The sequence below is a fragment of the Hyaena hyaena genome, unplaced genomic scaffold (assembly GCF_003009895.1).
Source record: "Hyaena hyaena isolate Hyena2069 unplaced genomic scaffold, ASM300989v1 scaffold_120, whole genome shotgun sequence".
Lineage (NCBI taxonomy): Eukaryota > Metazoa > Chordata > Mammalia > Carnivora > Hyaenidae > Hyaena > Hyaena hyaena.
In genome coordinates, this window is record NW_024080752.1 from 799,576 (window position 1) to 820,128 (window position 20,553).

Sequence of the window (20,553 nt, forward strand, 5' to 3'; positions counted from 1 at the left end):
GTAACGTTGTTGCTGGCCATGGCTCTGTAGTCAACGTTCAGATCTGTCCGGATGACTTGGTCTCAGTGGCACCCTCCCCTCTGCTTCCTGTCCTGGCTCTGAGAGGAGGGCCCTGCTAAGCACTTGAGGCATATCACCACCAGGCTGTCAGAATTAGACTCTGGGAACCAGTAGCACCTACCACTTTCACTCAGGGGTATGGAGCAGCCTCGCTTTGCCCATCCCTAGCTTTCCAACTCAAAATCTGATTGCAAGCATTTGCTAAATCCCAGTAGGAACAGGAACCTGATGGTTCCTGACCAGATGGTTTAAATGACCACACCCGATGATCTGTTTTGTCTGAGGACCTTCTCCGTAAGCTCTGACAGGGCAGCAAGGGAGTGGGAGTTCAGGCCTGGGAGTCTAGCACACACCTCAGGCCCAGCAGGCAGTGGATACATCTGGCCGGAGGAGCACAGGTGCCCTGGGGCTTCAGGTCAGAGTATGGGAGAGATTAATGTCAGTAGGAGGAAATAAACATCCCAAGTCCTGGCCAGCAGAGCAGGAAGGGCTGTTCAGATGATGCCAAGGATGGGAGTGACCTTCTGCTACAGAAAATGCAAGCCCTCCCCCTGTCTCTGAAGACTGAGGATGTGGGCGTGATGGACACACGAGGTCAGAGTTCTCTGAGGAGACCTCAGACCTGAATTAGGGAAAGGCTTGTCCACCTCCACCTTCCTTATTACAGTGCACTGCTCCTGGGTGTATTTGTTCTTTCTTCTAACTTTGAGTGGATTTTCCCACAAGAAAATGTAAATTCCCACAAGTGTACCCTGAAAATTACGTGTTTGATAGCATTGGTATGTTTGAGTCCATAATTTATATTTCCTTCTAAAAAGTGCCTGAAAACTTTCAGTCCCACTGTTTATAAACTGCTAATGCTGTGGGTGTCCCTAAACATGGCAAACAATGTTTTGTGAAAAGCACCAGCCTTCAATTACCCTGTGAACTATTTATTACCAAGGGTTGTTATCAAATGTTTCCCCTTTATGCAATTCCAACATGGATACCAGTGCATTGCTCCTGGGAAGAAAATCACATTGGGGCAGCTCTTTTGCCCCTATGCAAATGACCTAAGATGTAAGCACCAAAACCGAAACCAATTCTCTGAGTGAATTGAAAATTGAAATTATATCAAATATGCTGGCTTCTAACTTAAAGCTGAAGCATTTTTCTAGTATTTTCTGGCTGACTCATGACATTCTGAAGCGGTTATTTTGATTCAGGGACATTTGATACCTCATTTAACAAACTATTAAACTGTTTGCCTTTTTAAAAAAAAAATCAGTAATTCAGGGTAGCTGTCATCACCTCATCCCTGGGCTCCCCTCGGGCAGAATTTAGAAATGAGGTAGAAGTCAAGGATGAGGTGTCAGCTAAATACATATAGGGGATGTCAGGCTTAATGGGCTATTCCCATTTTGAAGGACACCTGTTCAGTGTGGGTATGTTGGGAATGCAGGCCTGTTACAGCTTCAGAATATCTAGAACCCCAGTGATGGTAGCCTGGTTTCCAGTGTCCCCTCAACCTACACTTTGTTGTTAGAGGCTCGTGTACTGAAATGCAACAGGAGCTTTGTTATACTTCGTCTTCTGCAGATGAAGACAGAGACTTCATTATTTTCTTGGTTATCATGAATGAGTGGTTCTGAGCCAAAAGAATCACTTTGGTTCTCTTCTCCCTCTCAGGGGACGTGTAGCCCTGTAAGAGACACTTCTGGTGTCCCAACTGGAGCAGAGGTGCTGCTGGCTTCTAAATTGACCATTTTCTTCCCAAAGGGAGTCTGTGTACTTTTTATAGTAATGTATGTTATCTCAAAGCCAATATGCCTTTTCAAATCAAACAAATGATACTCAGACCGAAAATAAAAAGTACTATAAATGAAACTATTCACACATTCCAATAGGACAAATTTGTGAGAATGATTATCCCCTGCCTTTGTATTTCTGATTTATAAATTATAAAAGTGACAGTTACCCTCTCATCTCAAGTCTTACTAGTCATAAATATCCTACGATTGTTCTCACATTCTCACATGTCTTGAACATGACATGAAATAATTGAGGCATTGGTTTGCGGATATATTTCAAAAAGCATTCTCTTTTCACAGAAAAAATGGACGATCTCACCAGGCAGCTCTTTGATGATGTGCAAAAAGAAGAGCGACAAAGAATGTATGAAGTCTAGTTTGCCTTAAAGTTACTGCCTCCCTCTGTCTCTCTGTCTCCTCTTTTATACTTTGCTTCTCGGCTGGCAGCTACCAGGTCACAGATACAGGATGGGGCGGGGGAGGGACGGCAAATCGTTTAGGAAGTGAGAGTCAGGTGTGTGAGAGCTTTGTCCCACAGTGTGCACCTTTCAGACACTGCACAGGCTCTGCAGCTGTGGGCAGTGGACCACTGCGAAGTTCTCTTTCCCATCATCGCTAAGACAGAAGTTCAGAGACTGTGACTCCTTTCAACTTCCATCAAGTCCAAGAAGTAAAACTATTGCCCAGAACACCAGCCTTCCTCCCTCCCCTATCTGTTGTGTCTGTTAACTTGACTCTTGCCCCAGACAATAAGGGATGGAACCCGCCTCACAACAGTTAAGGCAGGTCCCCATGACCTTGTACTGTACCAGCCCCACCTTTCCTATCTAATACCAAACCTTTTGTTCGTTTCTAAAGACTGCAGTCTGTACTCCCTTCTCTTAGAGTCAATTCAAAGCTTTTAGAGCTCAAAGTAGGGATGCATGGCAGTGTGCTGGGGAGAGACAAAATATTCTTGGCATGTTTCCCTTCGGGGCTAGAAGGTCAGGCTGCTGGGGTGGTAGGATATATATATATACACACAACTTCCCTGTGCATTTAGTTGCAAGGAGCAGGATCTGAGTAAGGAGCAGGATGCCAAAACGTTAGGGGAAGGAATGTTACCAAAGAGTTCCAAGAGTGTACAGATACATATAAAGTGTTTCATGATCCTGGGGCGCCTGGGTGGCTTAGTCGGTTAAGCGTCCGACTTTCGCTCAGGTCATGATCTCGCGGTTCGTGGGTTCGGGCCCCGCGTTGGGCTCTGTGCTGACAGCCAGCTCAGAGCCTGGAGCCTGTTTCAGAGTCTGTATCTCCCTCTCTCTCTCTGACCCTCCCCTGCTCATGCTGTCTCTCTCTCTCTCCTAGAAATAATAAAAATATTTTTTTAGAAAAGCAAAAAAAAAAAAGTGTTTCATCATCCTACATGAGTTTTAAAATAGGGATATTTGGATCTTCACCTTGGAATTTTTATTTTCCAATGAACTCTTAACTCTAAGAGAGGAGCTTGGTTCTTGGAATCTCACTATGCCCTGGAACCACTTGGGAGCAATCACTTGGAGAAGGGGTTTGGAGAGGCAGGCTGAGGCCAGGTGACTTTAAGCTCTTTGTAGTCCTCATGAGCACTCACCTGTAGCTTGGTCTGGCCCCTGGTCAGCTGACAGGTAATGTTTTGGCCCCTGTCACAACCCTCCAGGGGCCTGACAGATGCCGGGCAGGCTCCCAACCAGCTTAGATCCAGGTCTGAGATTCTTTCAATATAGATTCCTGTTGCAGTTTGCTTCTTCTAAAGGTACTTTACCGGCCTCTTAGGAGCACTGTGGATTTTTGAAAAACGTCAAAACAAGGTTAAGAAGTTTGTTAGTATCTCTAAAAGGAAATGAAACAAAAACCTATTGGGAATGTGACTCTCTTCCTCAGAATTTTCCCTTTGGGCTGTGAAAGCAAGTCATAAAATGGACTGAGATGATAGTCTAGCAAGTAGAATGGTGATTTAATAAACTCCTGGAGCCCCCAGGACTGCTTCAATTCTGAGTGCCCCCCCTGGGCTGTATCAGGCTGGTCTGGGTCACGTCTCTCTCTGGTTCTTTTAGTCTTGGTCAATCATCCCATGTTTAATTGAGCAACCATCTCACAAGGAATTGGGCTTCCAAGGACTTTAGGGTACTTGAATTTTCTGCAATTTATTTTAGAATGTTTGAATGGCTGGCACCTTTGACATATTAAATGGCTGTAATAATTTATTTGGCCTCGCCAAACCTTTCTAGGATCCTTGGAACTTGGCAGGGGCTAGGGCTTGGCAGAATGTGCCAAGGTCTCTGCTGAGGGAAGAGACCCCTCCAAGAGACCACAGGGCACCACACGGAACTAGGATGGATTCAGGAATACAGTACCCCAACACCACTGAGTCTTTGAGGGCAGCCTCCCTACCCTGTGTTTCCTGCGAGTGACCATAGTAGAGTCATATTTCTCAGATCAGAAGGTATAAGAAACTTCCCTAACCTCAAAAACTGAGGACTGATGGATGAGGGGGGGAGGGGGGGATGGGCATGGAGGAGGGCACTTTGGGGATGAGCACTGAGTGTTACGTGGAAACTAATTTGACAATAAACTATTTGTAAAAAAAAAAAAAAAAAAGAAACTTCCCTAACCTAAGGGGACAGGAAACAGCTTAAAATATGGCCATTGTCTATTGGAACTGTCACAGTAGATCCTAATTAACTTGTCTCATTTCCAAATCTCCTCTTACGATTTTCAAAATGATGTATTGTTCTAATTCAGGGTAAAGAAACTTAGAGAAATTCTGAGTTAATTATTTTTTTCTTTTGCACCTAGACTTCTTGAAAAAAGTTTTGAACTGAAAACACGAGACTATGAGAGGCAGATCTGCTCTTTGAAAGAAGACATTCAAGCTCTCAAGGATGAGAAAATGCACCTGCAGCACCAACTGGAGGAAGAACGTGTCACCTCCAATGCCTTAAAAGGGGAGGTGGCCCAACTGAACAAGCAGGCAAAGGTAGAAGGGGCTTCTCAATGCCAGACAAGCTCTCAGGCTAAGTTATTTAACCTGCACAGAGGGAGCAGTTTCACACTCCCACAGGATCAGATATCCAAGAGCATCTGTACAAAGACCAAGGTCAAAAGGACCCTGATTCCTTCACTTCTTACAAGGATGAATGCCCAAGCTGCCTTTAACTTACCAATAATTGGTTTTCATATTTTAAAAGTTAGGTTTCTGTTTTGTAATTATATGAAGTTATTCAAATATGTTGACCTAGAGAATATGTTCAAATTAAATTATAAGTTGATGTGAACCCCAGTTGTTATATTTCTAAAAATACCTATATTAAAATTAAACTACCTTATTATCAGGATCTTATATTTTAAATTGTAATCAGAAAATCCACAAAACCAATGATCTGTATTGGACAGTCAAAGCTTAACTGAATTCCTTCCCTCCCAGAAAACACAAAACTGCATGTCCCTGTGCTCCTCAATGCAAAACATTTCAGTGTAAGTTTGGAAAGCTTTTAAGCTTCCACGAAATAAGTGAAATGCATGTTAGTAGAATATTGTTAAGATTATGCAAATATTCTCCGTGACTGTCACTGAATAGCCATGCATGGTTTTGAAGAGCTTCAGGAATCCACATCTGGGTCTCCTCTTGACTTCCCGGTAGAGCCATCAGTATTCTCTAGGCCCTGGTTTCCTATGGTTTAAAAGGAGGAGTTTGGACTGTGGGATCAGAGAGGACCACGTATTGCTCTGACTGCTTCATTCTTAAGAGTCACAGAAGGCTGATGTCAGTCTGTGGGAGTCGTGTCATCTGGCTCGCCTGCATCTTGGGAAATCCTATGGCGGCTCTTGGAGTGAGGCACCACTATTTGTCACTCACTTTGCTTTGGTAGCTAAAACTGTGGTCCAAACTCTCGACGTGATATATTAAGACCAGTCTGATTTTCACAGAAAATGAACATTATGATCATATATGACTTGGAACGTTTACTAAAATGTTACCAAAAGAAGGGCTTTGGGATTGGATAGTCCTAGGGCCCCATCGGCTTGCCCCGTGACCCTGAGCATGCCATTTCACCTTATGGAGCCTCAGCTTTCCATCTACAAATTATTATTCTATCATCACCTGGGCCTGTCATAAGGATTATGTTGTGTATGTAAAGTGATCAGAAAATGTCTTTTGGATCTGCCTTCTCATCCTCTGAAGAAACTGGAACTGTAGCCCTTAAACACTTAGACTGAGAGAATATCAAGGAGGGGTTATTTCCCTCTGCATATCTCCCCTAGATACAAAACACACACCAGTGATTCTTTCTCAGGCTGAACTCACAAGGTAATAAAGGCAAAATACAGCCTCTTCTCCACAACCTGTGCTGCCCCTCAGTGGACCCTCACCACACACCGCCCCCCGCCACAGCCAATTACTAACCTCTTGGGTGCCCCTGCCTCTGCTGTGTGCCACATTCAAACCTGGCAGGAGTCCCAACCCACAATAATGAGGGCAGTGGCTTGTTCACATCCCTGCATCTAAGAGTTCACCATCCAGTGAAAAGGAATTTCACCCCTTAGGTTTTACTTCTCTTAGGTCCTCTTCCTCCTCACCACAGCCCACCCTTATAGTAAGGAGTTATTTCTTCCCTTTATGTAGTAAGGAAACTAATTCTGTTGCTACAGCCAACTGTATCTGGGAATAAGTAACAATATTTTGAGGAGTTAAACATGCTTCATGACAATACTGTGTGGGCAGTGATGATTTAACAAGATTTTAACTGGGCGAGGATGCCTTTGGTAGATACACAATAATGTAATAATATTCTCTTTGTCTGACATAAACCATAATAGCTATTTTTTCTTCACCCGTATGGTCATTGCTATAATACAGACAATCTCTGAGTTTGAAAAGGAGATAGAGCTACTTCAGACACAGAAGATAGATGTGGAGAAACACGTACAGTCACAAAAACGGGAAATGAGAGGTAAGAAAAATGTGAGTCACTGAGCCCATGAGTCTGCTTAGTTTGCTGGTTGGTTGGATATGTTGTAGGTTGAATAGATGGTTGCTTTCGTAGCTGGTAGGTTGGTTAGTTGTTTGGTTGAAAAGCTAGTAAGTTAGCTGATGGAATGGTTAGCTGGAGACTCTGTGTGACATCTAGAGAATTGGAACTACATTCAAAAATGTAATTTATACCAGCTCTGCCTTTTCCTCTCAGAAAAGATGTCCGAGATCACCAAACAACTTCTTGAAAGCTATGACATTGAAGATGTAAGAAGCAGGTAATTATTTTTGTATTACCAAATATTTAGAAACCTGTAACACGTGAGAGAGGTGATAGATTTTCTTACCCCTCCTTATTTTCCAGGCTCTCTTTGGAAGATTTGGAACATTTAAATGAGGATGGAGAACTTTGGTTTGCTTATGAAGGACTAAAGAAAGCAACACAGTGAGAAATTCCCATCAGAGTTCTTTTTTATTTTCAGAGATGATAGATATAGGAAAGTTTATATTCCTCAGATTTGACACACAAGGAAATTCCTTATAGTAGGATGATCTAATAATCACTCCAACTATTTTGAGAATTAACTAATGAGTTTAATAATGAAAAACAATCTTTTTAAAGGATAAACTCTCAAGTAATAAAACCCATGACCTCTACAGTGAAAACTGATTATATCAAATAAGTTAAACAATGTTGCTAGAGAGATATTAGTGTGTTTAAATTTAAGGAGTTTGCCATAATTTTTTACATACAAACTTCATTTTTAGAACAATTTTAGGGCCACAGCAAAATTTAGCAGAAAGTACAGACATTTCCCAGGGATTTCCCCCACCCCCTGCCCCCATGTAACCAGCATTAGAATCCCCCACCAGAGTGGTATGTTTGTTAAAATTGATCTGTTATTATCATTGAGAGTTAGTAGTTTACTTCAGGGTTCACTGTCCGTGTCATATATTCTATGAGGCTGGACAAATGCATAATGAATGTATATCTACTATTGCATAATACAGAACATATTCTTAAACTATTAACATTCAATTTTAATAGTGTCTATAATTCCTTACCATTAACTGCATGTTAATGCACGTAATGCTTCCTAACTGGCTAGAAGGACTTTATAATCCTGCAGACCCAGTACCATAGCATGTAACTATGTGTATATAAGTCAAATTATGTATTTAGTATGGCTCTAATTGTGAATTTTCATAACTGCTGTACATGTACACGCTCATAGTCAGCAACACGGCAGAATAAAGACTATGTCATTAATTTGTTGACCTCTCCTCTGACAGCGTTTTGGAGAGCCATTTCCAGTCTCAGAAGGATTGCTATGAAAAGGAGATTGAAGCTTTGAACTTCAAAGTGGTGCATCTAAGTCAAGAAATCAACCACCTGCAGAAATTATTTAGAGAAGAGACTGACATCAATGAAAGTATCCGTCATGAAGTTACCAGGCTGACATCAGAAAACATGGTATGGTCTCAGCCGTGGGCCCCAGGTGTGGCCATTATTTTAGAGATGTCGGTTGTTAGTGGAATAAAATTCAGTTTCTTGGCAGTAAATGATGGATCAGAATTATGTTTTCTAGGAGTAAAATAACTTGGTCAGAAGATTAAACTATAGGGGCACCTGGGTGGTTCATTCAGTTAAGTGTCTGACTCTTGATTTCAGCTCAGGTCATGATCTCACAGTTTCTGAGTTTGAGCCTTGTGCAGTCAAACACGTTTTCTTCATTTGCACTTCGGAAGCACAGGTGTTCTTACAAGTTTGGATGACAGTAAAGCCGTTTACCTGAGTGAGGGTAGAGGTGAATGACATTTAAAGAAATATACAGACAAGAACAGAGGACTATGAGACATACCGGGTCATTCCAGACCTCCACTAAGAAAGCAGCGCTTTGCCTGGAATTCACAGGGCCCGGGGGGAACCCTTTGAGATGATTTTCCTTTTCCTGGATGAGGAGATGGTGTCTCTGGGCCTGGACCAAGGAGTCTGCCCTCCATTTGCTCACATGGCCCTCATCTCAGCAGGGTACCCCCTCCTGTCCCCACCCAAGCCCTTTTCCCCCTGGGGACCTCGGTAATGTCACTGGTTGTAGTGTGTGAGAACCACTCTCTCTGAACATGCTGGTATCGCTTGTGACTGTACAGATCTGAGGTAAAAAACCCTAATGCCAAGCCAGTCTTATGCCCCGGCTGGCCCTTTACACAACTATGCTAGATGTACACTCCTTGGGGTTAAACTCCCAGACAGCTTAGTTTGCTTCAGAGTAGCCCTGAGATTTTGAAATTCAGAGCTGAAAGCGTTTTGTATTCTAATATTTCTGATTCTTCTCTAAAGATGATTCCAGACTTCAAACAGCAAATTTCAGAGCTGGAGAAGCAGAAGCAAGATCTGGAAATCCGCCTGAATGAACAAGCTGAAAGCATGAAAGGTAACTACAACTGTCACGGAACTTCTTTTAGAAGATGGTTTCCTGTGTCCGGGGAAATGACAGGAAGTTCATTATACCCAGGGAGCTCAGGCTCTGATTCTCCAGGGGCCCAGCCAAGTGTCATAAATGTGAGAAGGGGGCTGAGTGGAGGCAGCAGTAAGGTGCCCAGCCTACGAGCTCCGTTGATTGTTGCCAAGTTGGCATATTGGTCCCAGTGTTGTTTGATAGTCCTATTTTTTCTAACTTAAAAAAATTTTTTTAATTAATTTATTCAGAGTGAGAGAGAGAGAGAGAGAGGAGGGGCAGAGAGAGACGGAGAGAGTATTCCAAGCAGGTTCTGCACTGTCAGCGTAGTACCAGATGTGGGGCTCAAATTCAGGAACTGTGAGATCATGACCTGAGCCTAAACCAGGAGTTGGATGCTTAACTGACTGAGCCACCCAGATGCCCTTGATCCAATTTTTTTTTAAAGTTGATGGAAGTTCTTTTTTTTTTTTTTAATGTTTTATTTATTTCTAGGAGAGAGAGAGAGAGAGAGAGAGACAGCGTGAGCAGGGGAGGGTCAGAGAGAGAGTCACAGACTGAAACAGGCTCCAGGCTCTGAGCTGGCAGCCAGCACAGAGCCCGATGCGGGGCTCGAACCCACGAACCACGAGATCATGACCCAAGCGAAAGTCGGACGCCTAACCGACTAAGCCACCCAGGCGCCCCCCCTTGATCCAATTTTTAAAGAAAAGCCAGAAATCCATATTTTTATGTGAAATATGACAACTTTAAAATAATGGTTTAAAAATTTTTTTAAATTTTAATGTCTTTATTTTGAAGAGAGAGAAAGACATACACAGTGTGAGCAGGGGAGGTTCAGAGAGAGAGAGGGGGACAGAGAATCTGAAACAGGCTCCCTTAAAATTTTTAAACATTGTTCAGACTGATCACAACCTGATCTCTATCAGGAAACAGCTTAGGATCCTTGATACCCGAAAGCATGACCAAACCCAAATCAGAGTGCTGTACGGACCCCAAAGTAATGGCAGGTCTTTTCACTACAGGAAGACTGGAAGAATTGTCTAACCAGTTGAACCGCAATCGGGAAGAGGAGGGAACACAAAGAAGGTAAGTGTTAATGGTTAATGTGTGTGTTTGTCATGTTCATGCTCATGTAAATGCTTTTCTTTTCTGAAATTGTAGGAGATACTGATAGTAAACCAAAAAAGCAAGGTGCTGATTAAGGTATATGATACATTACCATTCAAATGTGAAGTTCTTTCCTTCACATATGGACACCACACACACACACACGCACGCACGCACGCACGCACGCACGCATATACGCCCTGGGAGAAGATACAGGAATCAAAACATCGCCTGCGTCCAGGGAGAGTGACTGGATGACTGGCACACAGGGGAAGGGAGAAGACTTCTCACCACACATCCTTTTATGCCCTTAGAATGTTAGCCCCCACACACGGATAATCTCTTCAAAAAACTGATGAAATAAGATTGTGTGAGAGAGGACAGATTTTCTCATAGCAAACCATTTAGAGTAAGCATTGAAATCTGTGCTGACAGATTCTTCACTGTTATTTGCCCCAAATTGGCATCCTGACCCGGTGTGAGTGGGTGTGGATGCCTAGTGGGAGCACTCAGCACCCCTGGCGGAGTGGAGGCAAGAATCTCTTAGCAGGTTAAGGAGACCAGGGCAGCCATGGACAGTTTTACACCCAGCTAGCCCTGATCTTTGCCCCCAGCCCCCACCCCACTTCAAAGACATTCCTTTTCAAGTACTATTCACTTTACATATAAATTGGCCAAAGTATTTTCCTGTCTTTGGAAATAATCAGTGTTTGCTATGACAATGAGTGAATTCTCCATGACAGTCAAACTGATACCAAAATTTCCTTTATTCTTTTGTCAGGACCTTGGAGGCCCAAAATGAAATACACACCAAAGAGAAAGAGAAGCTGATTAGTAGGATTCAAGAAATGCAGGAGGCCAGCGAGCACTTGAAGAAGCAATTTGAAAGTGAAAGTGAAGTCAAGAGTAGTTTCCGGCAGGAAGCATCTCGGCTCACAATGGAAAACAGGGTGAGAAGTTTCCCAACTAGTTGATAAATGACTATGTGCAGATGTCACTGAAGAGGGCAGGGGGACATGCCACCTAATGCATTCGATGAGCAACTATAGACCAAAAGCCGCTTCCATGAGAGCAGTGTGGTTCCTGATGTCAGAAGACAGGTGGTCTCCGAGGCTACAGCCTGCTGCTGAACCTTGGGAACCTAACATGGGCCACATGAGGAAAGTGTTCGCTAAAGGGTCTGACCGTTCTGGTCTAGAACACACTGAGGATGACAGGCCGATGGTGGGAACTTCCCGGGGCAAGACTTTCCCCACTGAGGGGCCCTCCTTGCTTTGCAGGTATGCCCTTCCTACAGCTTTTCAAGTCAAAATGTTCTGTGAAATGATCATGATGGTACGACAGACACCTTAAATTGTTCACATCTTCATCACATTGCAAATGCCCTTGTCAGAATAAAATTCAGCCATTCCAAGTCAGTCGCCAACAATTCTTTAGAAGTTTTATTAGTGTGTGAAACCCACAAACCTAAGAAGCACCATCGCGGCACATAGGTCACTTTCCTGGGAATCAGACTGCTCAGGTCATTTCCTGGCCTTTGAGCCTCCAAGTCTGTGAGTGCAGGAGGGCTCCCCAGGGCAGTGGTCGGCAGCCTGGACAGTGGTGAGCAGCCTGCATCCCAGGCCCTGCATCCTGTTGTCAGGACCTCCCGTTTCTTTTTTTTTTTTTCCTCCAAAGTTTTTATTTAAATGCCAGTTAGTTAACATACAGAGTGACATTAGTTTCAGGTGTCGAATCCAGTGATTCATCGTTTACATACAACACCCAGTCCTCATCACAACAAATGCCCTGCGGAGTACCCATCACCCATTTATCCCACACACCTGCCCACCGCCTCCAGCAACCCTCAGTTTGTTCTCCATAGTTAAGTCTGTTTTCTGGTTTGCCTCTCTCCTTTTTTCCCCTTATGTTCATCTGTTTTGTTTCTTAAATTCCACACAGGAATGAAATCATATTGTATTTGTCTTTCTCTGACTGATTTATTTTGCTTAGCATAATACTCTCTAGTTCCATCCACATGTTGCAAATGGCAAGATTTCATTCTTTTTCATTGCTGAGTAGTATTCCTGTGTGTTGGGGGGGGCACTTGGGCTATTTCCATAATTTGGCTATTGTTGATAATGCTGCTATAAACATTGGGGTGCAGTTTTCATAGCAGCATTATCAAATATTATAGCAGCATTAAATACTTTGAGTCAGTATTTTTATATCCTTTGGGTAAATACCAAATAGTGCAATTGCTGAATTATAGGATAGTTCTATTTCTAACTTTTTAAGGAAACTCCATACTGTTTTTCAGAGTGGCTGTACCAGTTTGCATATGAATGAAATCATATGGTATTTGGCTTTTTCTGACTGACTTATTACACTGACCCCAAATGTAATGGGGTTCTCCTTTCTCCACATCTTCACCAGCACCTGTTGTTTCCTGTGTTGTTGTTTTTAGCCATTCTGACAGGTGGGAGGTGATAGTTCATTGTAGTTTTTATTTGAATTTCCCTGGTGATGAGTGGTGTTGAGCATCTTTTTGGGTGTCTGTTAGCCATCTGGATGTTGTCTGTTCATGTCTTCTGCCCATTTTTAAACTGGATTATTTGGTTTTTTAGGTGTTGAGTTTTATAAGTTCTTTATAGAATTTGAATACTAATCCTTTCTCAGATATATCATTTGCAAATATCTTCTCCCTTTCTGTAGATTTCCTTGTAGTTTTGTTGTTTCCTTCACTTTGCAGAAGCTTTTTATATTGATGAGGTCCCAGTAGTTTGTTTTTGCCTTGTTTCCCTGGCCTCAGGAGACATATCTATAAAGAAGTTGCTATGGCCAGTGTCAGAAAGGTTACTGTCTTTGTTCTCCTAGTATTTTGATGGTTTCCTGTCTCATATTTAGGTATTCATCCATTTCGAATTTATTTTTGTGTATGTTAGAAGAAAGCGGTTCTGTGTCATTCTTTTGCATGTTGCTGTCCAGTTTTTCCAACACCATTTCTTGAAGAGACTGTCCTCTGGTTATTCTTTCATGCTTTGTTGAAGATTAATTGCCCATATACTTGTGGGTTTATTTCTGGGCTTCCTATTCTCTTCTATTGATCTATGTGTCTATTTTGTGCCAGTACCATAAGAACCCCCATTTCTTATCTCACAGGAAAACCATGCTAGGGTAAAATTATATTTTGTAATATCGGGATTTAACTTTGATGAGGAATTATATCTAAAGGCATCCAAAGAGTTTAACATTTAATAGAAAGTAACAAATTCCAGTAGGGGCACCTAGATGATGTCCAACTTTTTTTGAGAGGGACACAACTTTCTCAGAAAATAGCCTGTATTCAGACACCAGACAAACAGCTGCCTACTGAGCACGTGTTGGTGGCTGTCCTGACTTCCACAGCAGTGACTCTCTGTGTCCCTGGGGTCTCAGTTCCGTGTCTCTGGAGAAACATGTAAAGATCTTTATCTGGCCTTACAAGTGGGGATGTAGGTACAGTTTCTTCCCTCCTGTCTCAGCCCATCCTAAAATACATCTATTAATTAAAAAAAAAAAAGTCACCAGTCAATGAGAGCCCAAAGGAAACCCCTGTTCACATTTTGATTTATTTCATTCCTTTCTTTTTTTCTACCATGGAACATACACATTTTATAAAATTGGGTTTATACTACATATAAAGTTTTAAATTCTATATTTTTCTTACATTATATTGAAGATACTTTCCCACTGTCATTGATAATATATGCAAACTGTCATTTTAATACCTAAGTCATAGGATATACAACAATTTATTCTACCCATTATTGTTGGACATTGCATTTTTTGGCTACAAGTAACACTATGATGAACACTCTGAACAAAATCCTTGTTCACGGGGAGAACTGTAGTGGGGGAGAGGTGGCCACAGAGGGGAAACAGCACAATTTCCATTGGCGCCGAGAGTCCCTGGAGGGCACGTGGCTGTGGTGACTATATGATGGGTACTGCTGACTCTGAGAAGCCTGAACCCTTTCTGGGTCAGAGCCCTTGGGATTTAGGAAGAATCTAAACACTCTGCCCTTTCTAAGACATATTTATAGGCACCTGGGACCCTGGCTGGTTCTTGAGCCAAATTCAGCATGGGCAAGGCCACTCCATTATCAGGGAGGAAACACAAAGCCAGGACCCAAACCTCTGAAGTTTCTCTGCCTCCAGATTCTAGTATCCAGAGAGCCCATTTTCACACATTCATATTTCGAAATTATCTACAAGGGGCACTACTTTATTAAAGGAAAATAGATCAAGGTAAATATGGCATATCCATACAGTAGGGCATTATTCAGCCACAAAAAAGAATGAAGTACTGACACATACAACATGGATGAGCCTCGAAGACATGCTAAGTGGAAGAAGCCAGACACAAAAGGCCACATATTGTATGATTCCATTTATGTTAAGTGTCCAGAAGAGGCAAATAGTAATAGAATCAGAGAGTAGATTAGTGATTACCAAGGGAATAGGGGAACAAGAGGACAATGACTACTGAAAGTTACAAGTTTATTTTTGCTGTGATAAAAGTGTCCTAGAATTAGATAATGGTGATGGTTGTATGGCTTATTTTAGAAAACCATTTGATGTACACTATTGGGTGAATTATATGGTATGTGAAATATAGTTCAATAAAACAGTTACCAAAAAATAGATTAAGATGCTTCTAAGCTCATGTCCTTGTTTCTTTCGATTTCTTTAGGATCTTGAGGAAGAGTTAGACATGAAGGACAGAGTGATTAAAAAGCTCCAAGATCAAGTCAAAACTCTAAGCAAGACAATTGAAAAGGGTAGGAAAAATAACATTCCCTTTCCTACTTTTCTGAACTATCGGCTAAGGTCCGCATGCACTCTTTGTTTCCTGATGTGGTCCAGAATCTTTAAAACTCAAAGGAATGATTGTCAGCTGGTGGGGTTGGGGGCTCAGTGATGGGCTAATGGAAAGATCCTTTGGGCCAGAGGATAGCTCACAGCCCTCAGATAATTCCAGATGCACTCATGTAATTGTAAGGGACACCCTGTAATGAATACTTTTAACCTCTTCTGCTATTAACTCTCCCCTTTTAAAAATGAAACTGTGATCAAGTTTCAAATGTAACTGCTTTGAAATTCTCTTCCTCTCCCAGTTACATAGGATCAATATCTCCATTTCTATTAGAAGATGAGAGCTAAGAAGCCAGACAGTAGTCCTGAACATGAACTTCACATTTGAATGTCCTCATGAACTCCTGTCAAAAGGACCCTAGGCCTTTCTTTCCTTTGTCTGCTTCTGAGTCAGTGTACTTTTCTGACTTCTCTCTTCTAAAGCTCTTGATTCTTGTTCCATATCACTTCCTCTTCCTCCCAGCCTGGATCACTAAGTCTGTACCTTCAATAATCTATTCCTTTTACTGTATTCATTTCTTTGAAGAGCTCCTTCATTATTCTTTATTCAACTCTCACCTCAAACTCAAAATGCCCAACACCAACATGAGGATTTCTCCTTCAATAATTAATGATAAATGTCAGTCTGCCCCAGGAGGGCAGGGACCATATCTGCCCTCCCAAAGCCCCCATTGTGTCCCTGTTTTTGGAATGAGTGAATGAACTGCCATCTCAACATAAGTACTTCCAAACTCCACCTCACACTCCTCAGTTTTTTTCCTGAGTCCTGGCCCCATTTTGTCTCCAAGACTACATCTTTTGCCTTTCTATTACCTCCTCCAACTCACTGTGTGTAAAGTAGAATATATCAGCTTCCCTACCTAATAGATATTAGCTATCTATTGTCATATAACAAACTATCCCCAAATTTAGCAACTTAAAACAGCAAACACTTTGCAGCACACGGTTTCAAGAGTCAAGAACAGAGGAGCAACTTAGCTATGTGGTTCTGGCCCTGAGCTGCCTTCAAGTCGTCAGCAGGGACACAGTCATCTGAAGGCTTAACTTAAATTAAGGCTGCAGCGTCATTCTTATTGTAAACAGTGTTGCTTACTAAAACAGTTGACATTCTAGTCTCCAAGAGAACAGAGCTAGTTTATTAAATTAACAGGAGAAATTCTCATGCAGTTGTAAGAAATTTCTGTTAATGCTTTACCTGCCCCCCCTTCTTTTTCACCCACCAGACTCCACTCGCTTTTCTTGGCCCAACTGGTGTGCTACCTCCTTCATTTTTAACAGTTCCAACCCACTTCTCTGTGCATTCTCATGGCCCCTGTATGAATTTCCTATGGCTACTGTAATAAATCAGCATAAAATTAGTGGCTTAGCAGGACACAAACTTATCTTACAGTTCTGGAGGTCAGAAGTCCAAAATGTTTTTCACAGAGTTAAAATCAATATGTTAGCAGAGCTGCATTCTTTCTGGAGGCTTTTGAAAGGGAGAATCCTTCCCCTTGCCTTTCCAGGTTCTAGAGGCCACCCTCATTTCTTGGCTTGTGGGTCCCTTCCTCCATCTTCAGAATCTTTCTGAGTCTCTAACCTCTGCTTCTGTCATTACATCTCTTCTCAGAATGGACATGAATCTTTGGTGACCAGAGGGAAGACTCTGGCCCACATCACAATCCTCAGAACCTGTGGGTGTGTTATTTACACGGCAAAAAGGATTTTACCAATATGATTAAATTAGGGATCTTGAGATGGGGAGAGTAACTTGGATTATCTAGGTGGACTCAGTATAATCACAAGAGACTTTATAAGAGAGGGGCAGGAATGCCAGAGTGAAAGAAGGTGATGTGACAACAGAAGCAGAGAGACAGAGAGACATGGTGATGGAAGCGGAGGTCGGAGGAAACAGAGGGTACAATCTGTGGGCAGCCTCCAGAAGCTGTAAAAGGTAAGAAATGGATTCTCCACTAGAGCTTCCAGAACTCAGCTCTACTGACACTTTGATTGTAGTCCCACATGTAAAATCTATTTCAGTCTTCTGACCTCCAGCACTATAAGATAGGAAAATTTGTGGCGTTTCAAGCCACTAAGTTTGTGGTAACTTGTTATAGCACATAGGAAACTAATACAACCCTGTTAGAATCATGCAGTTTGGTACTTTTTTTCACCAACTTTTCATGAATCTTGTTTCCTTGACTGTGGCATCAACATCTTGAAGACAGAAGCAACATCTTGGCTTGCTTTCTTACCCACACTGTGCTGGATTCATACGGGCACTCATGAGGATCCCTTCAAGGATCATTCTGCCTTTTCAGCAACAACTATACTCATTGATACACTGCAGATAAGAATCACTACCAGAGGAGTTCTTCAGGATTAATCAAGTTTCCATTTATCTGAAAGCCACAGGAATTTGTGTTCAAGCCAGCTAAAATGCGGTGGAAAGAGACAGAGTAGTCTCATTATAAAGCCCGTGGTGATTGTTTCTGTGAATTTAGCTAATTGTTTGCCTCTGCCTATAGGCAACGATGTGCGCTTGTCCTCAGGACCCAAGGAGTATCTTGGAATGCTGGAATACAAGACAGAAGATGAGGACAAGCTCATTCAAAACCTCATTCTCGGTAGTGAGCCCTGAAAGTCTGAATGTTTGCTCTGTCAGCCGTTGCTACCATCGTGGGTGAGGGTGGACATTTCTCTTCCTCTACTGCTGCTTCTCCTAGCCCAGAGTCTCCTAATCTCTGCACTGGTGACCAGGTCATTGGTTGTTGTGGGGGAGCTGTGTATTATAGGATATTAAGTAGCATCCTTGACTTCTACTCTCTAGAAACCGGTAACAGCCCCTAGTCATGACAATAAGAAACATCTCTAGACTTGGCTAAATGTCCCTTGGGAGCCAGAATTGCCCTAAGTTAAGAAGTGCTGCCCTAACTCCTTCCAAAGTGTAATCATAGGATCCAGATAGAAGACACATCCTCTCATCTTTGTGTCTCAGCACTGGAGCAATGGCAGAAGTAATTGTGGCTCTGGGTTCCATTCAACTTCTGCTGAGAATTTTATCTGCAGGCAATGTGATGGGAGCTTCCCAGGTCCAACTCAGTTACAGGAATGTTCCCTTGTGTATTCTCAAGGGTTGGTGGTCTTAGAACCAATCTTCCAGACTGTCTTCACCTGAAAATCACATGTTTTTCCAGTGGGAAAGAAAAAACTGCCTTTCTATCAGCTGGTCTCAAGATCTTAAAGCAGAAAGCTGGTGTGTAGCCTAACTTCCTCTTCTTCTAGGTGATCCCCCACCCACCACAGAGCACATGAGCACCTGTACCCTTTCCTTTCTATCCTCAATCATGCACAGCTGTGGGGCCTCTTCACTCCTCTGTCTTAATGCAGCCATGGGGAGGTCTTTGTTTGCTTACCTTAGTTTGTTTGATAAAGTTTCTCTCTTCCCTTTATCCCCAATGTCTCCTCTGGTCATTCTCTTTTTCTCAAGATCAGAGAGGCCCCCTCTGCAGGACTATAGTGTGTCTGTTTTCCTGATTCAGGGCAGATCCATGTGATTGCTGAGATCATATCCCATCCTCATCACAGAGGCTGGAGTCGGGTGCATGGACTTGGGGTTCTTCCCTTACACTGGAGGGCTGAAATCCAGGGTCTCCATGCCAGGTAGAAGTACAAATTCTAACTAAGATTCAGCCTTTTTAAGAAAGAGAAAGTCCTTTGCAAATGAGAAGAGGAACAGGTGGTACCTGTATATTTTTGCCAGGAAAAGAGCCAGACTGAATTCCTCAAAGAGAAAAGATACACCTATGCATTCAGGCTTTGTATCAAGTACAGAAAAGCAAATAATCCTTGTCCCATAGTCAGAGGCTCCTTATGGGGAGAGCTGGCTATCAATCAGCTGTAATCCTCATTGACCCTTTCTGTTCCAGACTTGAAGCCTCGTGGTGTGGTGGTGAACATGATCCCAGGGCTGCCCGCTCACATCCTGTTCATGTGTGTACGCTATGCAGACTCTCTAAATGACGCCAACATGCTCAAGTCCCTCATGAACAGCACTATTAATGGCATCAAGCAGGTGGTTAAGGTAGGAACCACCTTTGACATCGGCCTTTGGTATTTTGGTTACTTTAAGAATACCTTAAAGGTTCATCCTTGGCCCATTCTTCACCTTTAGTCTTCAGTAAATCACGTGATTCCCAAAATTAGTCTGAGGTCCTCTCTGTGAAAGAAGCCAAGCTGTTTGGAAAAGACAAGTTAGGTCAGGGATCCCCAAGGATAAAGATCTACCAATAGACTTCAAAGCCTTACCTTCAAGACTACAGCTGGTAGCCACCACCCCCAGCACTTCTACCCCATCAGGGTGTGAGATGCCCAGGCCATGAGGATTCACTATGATTCATCATGAGTTAGAAGTAGAAAATTAACATTTGTCTGGTGCCTTCAGTGCTTTCTAGTCACTATATTCACAAGAGCCACCAGAGTATTCTGAAGGGGCTCCCGTAGATTGATGTTTTCCCTGTCCATAATTTCATAAAATGGATTTCCTTAGGACAAAAGTGCATTGTTTCCCAGGCCATAGACACATGGTATTTGCCCCTCTTGCAGCTCTGGAATGTTTAATTATTTAGAAACTAGAAGATACGTGGCATGAGGAGTAGAAATCCTTCCTCACCAGCATCTTCCCTGTCAGCTTCCTCCTGGGCTCCCTGCCTCTGCCTCTCCTGGTGTCCGGGACCCGCCCCTCCCGCGCTCCAGCACACAGCACAGTAAAGCAGCCCTCACTTGGCCCCTGCACCCCTGCATCTCTGTGCCTCTCCATCCACCAAAGTGCTTACACTAGCGGGTTAGTTTCTGCAGTCTGGCTTCATCTCTATCACTGCACAAAAAGATCACCAGTAATTCCTCTTGCTAAATCCAGTGGTTTCTCCTTAATTTTTATCCTCCTCTAAGGACTGTCCCAGTTTTTCTCTTACCCCTCTGACCACCACCCCTCTACCTTCTTTCTTCCTCTTCTTGCTGCCCAACAAGTAGGGCTGTTCTGCCCAAGAGAGTCCTCGCTTCTGAGCTCTGGTACCTACACCCCTTTTCTTTCTTTTTTTTTTTTTTAATTTTTTTTTAACGTTTTATTTATTTCTAGGAGAGAGGGAGGGAGACAGCGTGAGCAGGGGAGGGTCAGAGAGAGGGAGTCACAGACTGAAACAGGCTCCAGGCTCTGAGCTGGCAGTCAGCACAGAGCCCGACGCGGGGCTCGAACCCACGAACCGCGAGA

The 20,553-nt window shown here is 42.8% G+C and overlaps 1 protein-coding gene across 1 annotated transcript in view; it reads left to right on the forward strand.

Annotated features, from left to right (window-relative positions):
• The window catches only part of MYO5C (myosin VC), a 106,562-nt gene that overhangs the window by 67,531 nt on the left and 18,478 nt on the right, over nt 1–20,553 (forward strand). Inside the window, exons 24-35 of the mRNA XM_039237163.1 lie at nt 2,151–2,214; nt 4,665–4,845; nt 6,727–6,820; nt 7,055–7,118; nt 7,205–7,285; nt 8,134–8,314; nt 9,182–9,275; nt 10,325–10,388; nt 11,191–11,359; nt 15,124–15,211; nt 17,813–17,911; nt 19,214–19,368. Of these exons, the coding sequence (XP_039093094.1) occupies nt 2,151–2,214; nt 4,665–4,845; nt 6,727–6,820; nt 7,055–7,118; nt 7,205–7,285; nt 8,134–8,314; nt 9,182–9,275; nt 10,325–10,388; nt 11,191–11,359; nt 15,124–15,211; nt 17,813–17,911; nt 19,214–19,368 (1,334 nt within the window). The remainder of the gene's footprint in view (nt 1–2,150; nt 2,215–4,664; nt 4,846–6,726; nt 6,821–7,054; nt 7,119–7,204; nt 7,286–8,133; nt 8,315–9,181; nt 9,276–10,324; nt 10,389–11,190; nt 11,360–15,123; nt 15,212–17,812; nt 17,912–19,213; nt 19,369–20,553) is intronic.